The sequence below is a fragment of the Centruroides sculpturatus genome, unplaced genomic scaffold, assembly GCF_000671375.1.
Source record: "Centruroides sculpturatus isolate CEXI.00-Female unplaced genomic scaffold, Cexi_2.0 scaffold253, whole genome shotgun sequence".
In the NCBI taxonomy this organism is placed as follows: Eukaryota; Metazoa; Arthropoda; class Arachnida; order Scorpiones; family Buthidae; genus Centruroides; species Centruroides sculpturatus.
This window is the reverse complement of record NW_019384617.1, coordinates 494,703-501,739: the sequence shown is the minus strand read 5'-3', so window position 1 is coordinate 501,739 and position 7,037 is coordinate 494,703. Positions and strand designations below refer to the sequence as shown.

The 7,037-nt window shown below is 25.0% G+C and overlaps 1 protein-coding gene across 1 annotated transcript in view; it reads left to right on the top strand.

Moving 5' to 3' along the window:
• The first annotated feature begins 1,081 nt into the window (after window positions 1-1,081).
• LOC111625406 (hemicentin-1-like) overlaps window positions 1,082-7,037 on the top strand; it is a 154,719-nt gene continuing 148,763 nt past the window's right edge. The window contains exon 1 of the mRNA XM_023368540.1: window positions 1,082-1,355. Coding sequence (XP_023224308.1) covers window positions 1,232-1,355 — 124 coding nt within the window. The 5' untranslated portion in view covers window positions 1,082-1,231. The remainder of the gene's footprint in view (window positions 1,356-7,037) is intronic.

The following is a 7,037-nucleotide window of genomic DNA, read 5'->3' as shown; positions in this document are numbered from 1 at the left end:
TTTAAATAAATTCATTAAATTTTACGATTATTTTATTGTATAATAAAATAAATCATTCAAATTAATAATCTAACTCCATCAATATAGTGTAATAATATCAGCCTAACCCTCTTCTAGTATAGTTTAATGGTAGTAACAATTTAATCCCTTCTAGTTTATTAATAATTTAGTAAATATAATAAAATAAACTATAAAATATCTCAGTAGTTTATAAGGAAAAAAAACCTCAAAAATTATTACTTCTACCCTAAAATAACTTAAATATAAATAATTAAAATGTTATAAATTTATTTATTTTAGCCTCACCCCTTTGAATTGGTTAAAAATATTTAATTAAATCTTTTTATTTTCTTAATTTCTCAAATATAATTAAGAAAATTTATAATCCGCTAAGTGTGCTCCTGTTTATTATTATTTAATAAATAAGTGGTGGGTATTTAAAATAAATAAATAAGAAAGGGTTGTATGTCTTGTAAATGTGCTACTCGTAAAGGTAATGAATTATATGCTATAAATTACAGTTGAATTTACAGAATAAACGAAAACAAAGAGCAATTTTATATAAACAAATCCATATTTTTATTGGATAATAAAGTATTTAAGCAAACGAGCCCCAAAGTGATCTTTTACATCACAACAAACGTGACAAATATATAAAAGAAGCCATTTATTCAGCAATAAAATACATAGATGCAATCAATATTTAAGATATTTTTAATTAACTTTCTTAAATTTTTTTAATTTTTTTGAAAATGCAAGAGCTTCTACTATTTATTTTCGAAGGCATCGAGTGTTAATAAACCAAAAATGCCACACACTAACCCATTACGTGTAAGGTGTAAGAGCTTTATTTTTTAAGTGATTTATTAATCCTAGAATGAGTGAAATTTAAAAGAAAAAAGTATAAGGAAAAATAATTATTATAATTTATCTGGATGAAGGAGAAACATATATATTAAGAATTTATTAAGGAAGAGGAGGGTGGTAAGATTGTATTCTTGTATAGTGAGTGACTAAAGGGGGCGCCACATGTCGGTGAAAACGTGTGAGGGTAGATTTGCGGTCAATAGTAGATCCAATAGCGCAGAGCGAAGTAGAACATGATGCGTGTTGTTCGATCAGTCTTTGTTGACTTGTGTCAGAATTCCAGGGATATGTAAGTGGAAGAGAAATCCTGTTAATTGGTGTGTGTCGTAACACATCTGGCAGGTTCGTCCGTTACAACAAGCAAATGGACACTGCTAGTGTGGAAATGAGAATCAGGCTGCAGCACAGAATAGAATCTCCGTTGGTAGTGTTGGTTGTGCTAGTGGTCTACCTGACTGGACTCGGAAAATGCCTCATTGATATTGCAGGTATGTCAATTAAGTATATCCCGTTTCGGACACTACACAATTCTTGCATATATACGAACTCGAGACGAAATTGAGAGATTTAATATAAATTAAGTAATTTTTATATCGTTTAAAAATGCTAACTGTGGTCTAATTTACGTGTCTCAACTAATTTTATACAGTTTTAAATCATAATATATATTATAGGAGTGCTGTATACTGTTATTAAGTACAGTTACTAGTAACACGATTCGCGTGTTGTGTTGATGAACTTATTTGAACCTAATAATCTATATGAAAAATTGGTGTAAAGATCGTCAGAAATGGTTATTTATTATAAAATATTGGCAAATAATTGGTAGGAATTGAATAATTTGTAAATATTTTTTCAAATATTATTTGTAAACTTCCAGAAAATAACACCTGTTGCGGACTTCAGGATATTGGATATCTTGTAAATAATAACTTAAATTTTGTATATATATTTTTTAAAATAGTAGAAAAAAAATAGAAATTATATGTTTAAAGTTTTCAAAAATAAACAATAAAATATATATATAAAAAAAATAATGTTTTTATTGTAANGTTTTTATAAGATATTTATCAGAATATCGCTTATAAATTTAAATAATTATTAATTATAGAAGATAATTTATGTTCTTTTCAGGGACTAGAAATATAGAACTTCTCTTTATAATTTAATTATCTTATTTATTTTAAATAAAATTCTATAAAAATCATTTAAAATATATATTTTTTCACTTCTAGTTAAGAAATTTTGAGAAAATTATAAATAATATTTTTTAATAATTTATTTGCAACAATTCTATAGAAATTTTCTCTTTTATATTTGATTCTATTTTTATAAATCTACTTCAAAGCAGTTTCAGAAATCGTATAATATTTATTTTCTTCATTAAAGATATCTTCCAGATTTTCAAACGTTATAATGACGATATAAAACTGAGTAATTTAAACACTCATCTGGCATTTGTAATGTCCTGGGGCTAATTCATAGCTCTTTAGTTATCTATGACTATGATACTAACTTGTGAGAATAATCTTACTATAAATATTGACAAAACTGATGTTAATACTTTTTAGAAATTGCCATATATTGTATAAATTTTTGCTCGCTAAACAATATATTATTATTATTATTATTATTATTATTCGTATAAATTTATTTTTCAGCTGTTATCAGCTTCCAGAATCATTGTCAAAGTTGTGTAAATTTATCCAAGTTTAATTAATTGTTGATAAATAATAATAAACAGTTTGAAATTATGCATCAAATATTATTCAATTTTTATTCGAAATTTTAAAAAATTCAATTTTTCTTTGAATCGCATTCAAAATGATCAGTTGTGTATTGAGATTTGTATTTTGAAACAATTAACATATAAATTTCTTCAGCTTATATTGAAATAAATGTAAAATTCTACTTTATAAATAAGTTCTAATCGTAGATTATCTATAAAATTTTTAGATGATGCTACTGCTGCTGTTTGATTTTTCTATTTTTCTTCTTCTTCTTTTTCCTTAAAGATTTTTTGGAAAATTTCATTCTAATGTAGAACTATAACAAAAGTAGAGTGGCTCAAAGGTCAATTAACCATTTAAAAGACTAAACTTTCCAACAAAACACGTTAATTTTGTGCAATTCAAATTAACGAGCTACTTAGAATTTCCCCCACGTACACACACACACACGCACACACACGCACATACACACATAGACATATATACTGTATACATAACATACGGTAAACTGACTTTCGAGCTTTATTTCTATTTCTGCACGGAAAATAAGATTAATCGAAGAGATTTTCGAATCTTAACAATATTTTGAAAGGTCACTTTGAAATAAGAAAGAGAGAAAAAAAGAAGTTTGAAGTTATTGTTTTCAGCGGAAATATGAATTTCCAAATATGAGTTTATATCAAGTTTTGTTTTCTTTCTAGTCAGTTTGTATCTTCTTTTGGAGGAAAAGATATTGAATATAACTGCACTGGATAGGAAATATTATCTTATTGCAAATTTATCTAAAAATAAACATTGCTCTTTTTAAATAAATTTCAGTAGTATGAACATATGTTTGATATTTCTATTTATAAAAGCATACGTATATATATATAGATTTTTTTATAATAAAATATTATTATTTTGCTGAAATAACCATTAAGTTTTACTTTGTTTAATATTTTTCCTCTAAGGGTCTCTACTGTTCGTAAACAAATATTGATTATTTAATTTCCTTATCTTAATATGGTCTGCCTTTTGTCTTGGAAGGAATGGAAAATGTTTTCCTGTATCTTATTTTCTACAAAATATGTATTAATAATATTCCGTAACATCATTGAAAAAGATTATCTTAAATTAAGAGAAAAAATTATTTGTTAAAATTAATCTTTAATTTAAAAATAACCATAATTAGTAAATACTGTACATTTGATTGTTTTAATTTAATACGGGGGATTACATTGTGCCTTTTTATTTATTTTAATTTTTTTAGATTTGTCGTGTAATAATTAAAATAATCGTACCAAAAATTTTGTATTTTTATTAAATTTTTTCCTCAATTCCAATTAAAGAACTAATACTTCAGAAATTTATATTTTTTAATATAACAGATTAACCTTTAATATTATAAAATATCCATTAAGTTTACGAAAAATAAATAAAACCATCGATAAAACAATAAAAAATATCATTTATTTTATTAATAAAAGCATAAGGTAAATTAATATAATTAAATTAAATATCTGGAGTATTAAATGTAAAAACATTTATTTGTTTTTTTAAACTTATTAATATGATAATAATTTAGTGTTATTTTAGGTATTTAAATTCTTTCCAATTAATTGTGATTTTAAATATAAAAAAAATTTTGATTAAGTGTAATTTAAAGTCAGTTAAGAAGAGTTTAAAGCGGAAATGTTTACAATCAGTTGTTCGTTTACTATAGAAATTCAAGTGAAAAGTCTCTTGGATGTTGATTCTTAGAAGTTGACGATTCATTTCGAATCAAATGTCAATTGTAATAGCCTGCTATGGACATGTGAACGTTTGCAGAAAAAATCAGGAAGTATTGCTTTGTGTATTTTTAGTATCTATTGTACACATTAACAGTGAAAAGGTTACAATAACAATTATACTGTAAAGCATTCTATACATTTCATACAATAACCGTATTGTTCCACTTTTATTATTAAACCTTACATATATGTATATATATATACTACTAAAGAAGATATAAAAACAATCTCGGGAGAAAAAGGAATCCTCTTAGAAAAATCTCCTTCTAAGAGGTTTTCTTATCTTTATATTTGGTAATTTGTAACTCTTTATTCCTCAACTGTAGAAACTGTCTGATGATCAACTCTATCAACTTTACAATTACTGGTTTCTACAAGAGATTAGCTTTATAGATCTTATACAATTGTACATTACGTATATATATATATATATGTATATATCCAAAATCTCTGGCAGAGTTTAACCTAAGAAATTCTCTTGTATCGAAAATTCTATATACATATATAGAAGTTGAGTGAAGAGAAAGCCTTTTTTAATAACTAATATTTTATTTTTTAAAGATATATTCAGCACAAAAATAAGAATTTTCATAACTTTTGATCCATTTCTCTTATTAGATTTTAATATTTGATTGACGCAAAGTATTTATCGAACGTATCCACGTGAATTTAAATATAAGAAGAAAATATTTTGCTATGACGTTAAATCAATCCAAACACCGTTAGACTTTAAAAAGAAAGAGTGGAAAAAGTGTTCGATACAAGTTCCATCGCTGATCATTCATGCATTCTGTTATTCAACATTGCCAAGTTTACAAACGGCAACAAATATTTTGATTCACGCTTCACTACGTATTGACCTCTTGTAGAGCTCTTACAAGTTTATGGTGAAATCGTTTCCACCCATCTCAAAGTGTTGTAAAAGCAATAATGGTTTGAAGAAGCATGATATTCGATAAAATTTTTCTACCATTATTTAAATCTATCATATTTTTTATGTATATATAAACGAATATGGCCATTATGTTTATGTTCCTTCCGGAATTTGTTTAACAACCTTTTTTTTCTTACACAGTTTTTGCTGTATGGTGTTACTTCTAAATATTTGTTGTACTATATAAATACTTATTACTGAATATTAATTTGATGAGTAAATATTTACACATGAAGGATACGAAAATAAGTGTGAATGATATATTCATTTGAAAATACTACATATGTTACTTGTTCTTGAAAAATTCTTGCGCTTAAACAACACGTGCACATGAAAATATTTGCAACTTGAGTAAAATTTGCGTATTAAAATGCGTGTAAACATTTATTCAAGAGTAAAATATGTAAAATATTTTAGAACTCGTGTAATTTTTTTAAATTATTATTTTTAATTTAAAAAATTAAATAATTTTTTAAATTAAAAAACTCTACTCTATATGGACACTAAGAGGGCCTTTTAATTGTATCTGTTATGGGTTCAGCCAGATCCACAATAGGAGTGACCGACTGGCGAGGATAGGCTTCTATGTATTCGGGATAGACTTGGATCATCCTCCAAAATTTCTGATGTTGTGTGTTCATATTAGATCCCCAGTTCTTCATAGTGATATACTACTACACTATATTATATTATAGTATAGTGGTATAGTACTACTATGAAATACAATACAGTTCAGTAATATAGTAGTAGTATTATACTACTATTTTCATATATCTTAAACGTTGCAAGAAAATGTTTGCATGTCAAAATGTTACAGTCGAATTCAAATGAAGTAGTACTTATATATGAAAGACAAATGTGCATGAAAGTGTGTTTATATAAATACGAATTGCAAAAAAATAATAATTGCACTTGAAAAATTATTCGAGCGTAATTATTTTCACTCGAATGATACTTTCAGTTGTTAAGTTGTTCAGCAAAAATAATAAATAATAATAATTAAAATATAGAAAATTTGTAGGCGATAATTTGTTGTTAAACGAGAGTTTCCAAGAAAGTTTTCTAACATTTTCATTCTTTGTAATTTCTTGTTTTCCAAGAATTTTAATTTTACAAGAATTTTCCGGGTAACAATCATGAATTTACTCTAGTTGAAAATTATAATTCTAAAGGAGATTTCTTATTTGATACCTTGTGTGTTGTGAGATTTCACTTTAAAATCAAACTTTAACTCTTGATCAAGAGAAAATTTAATCAAACATAGTTCTAATGGTGAAATCGATATGAATGCAAATTGCTGTGCAAGTGATTGACTGGTAGAGAGTTGCTGAAGATTAGTGTTCTTGTGGTACTCAATTAGCTTAATATTGTTTAAAATATTTGTTAATTGATGAATTGTAAACATAATTAATTTAAGGCATTGAATAAATTCTTGAAATGTATTGTTATTATAAAATCACACGTATATTTTATACGGAAAACGTTGTACAAACTTTGAAAATTTGCTAAAACTGCATTTTTATTGTTAAAATAAGAATTTATTTAAGTTTTAAATAACTAATAAAATATTTTATTAATTATTTATAAATGTTTTTGTTCTATTTAATTTAAAGCATATAAACACATTTAACTTTATACAATAATATAAATTTTTTATTTCTTTAAACAAAGTAATTGTTTAAACTAAAAATTATTTTTATTATTAATTTTAATAATTAACTTTATACTTAG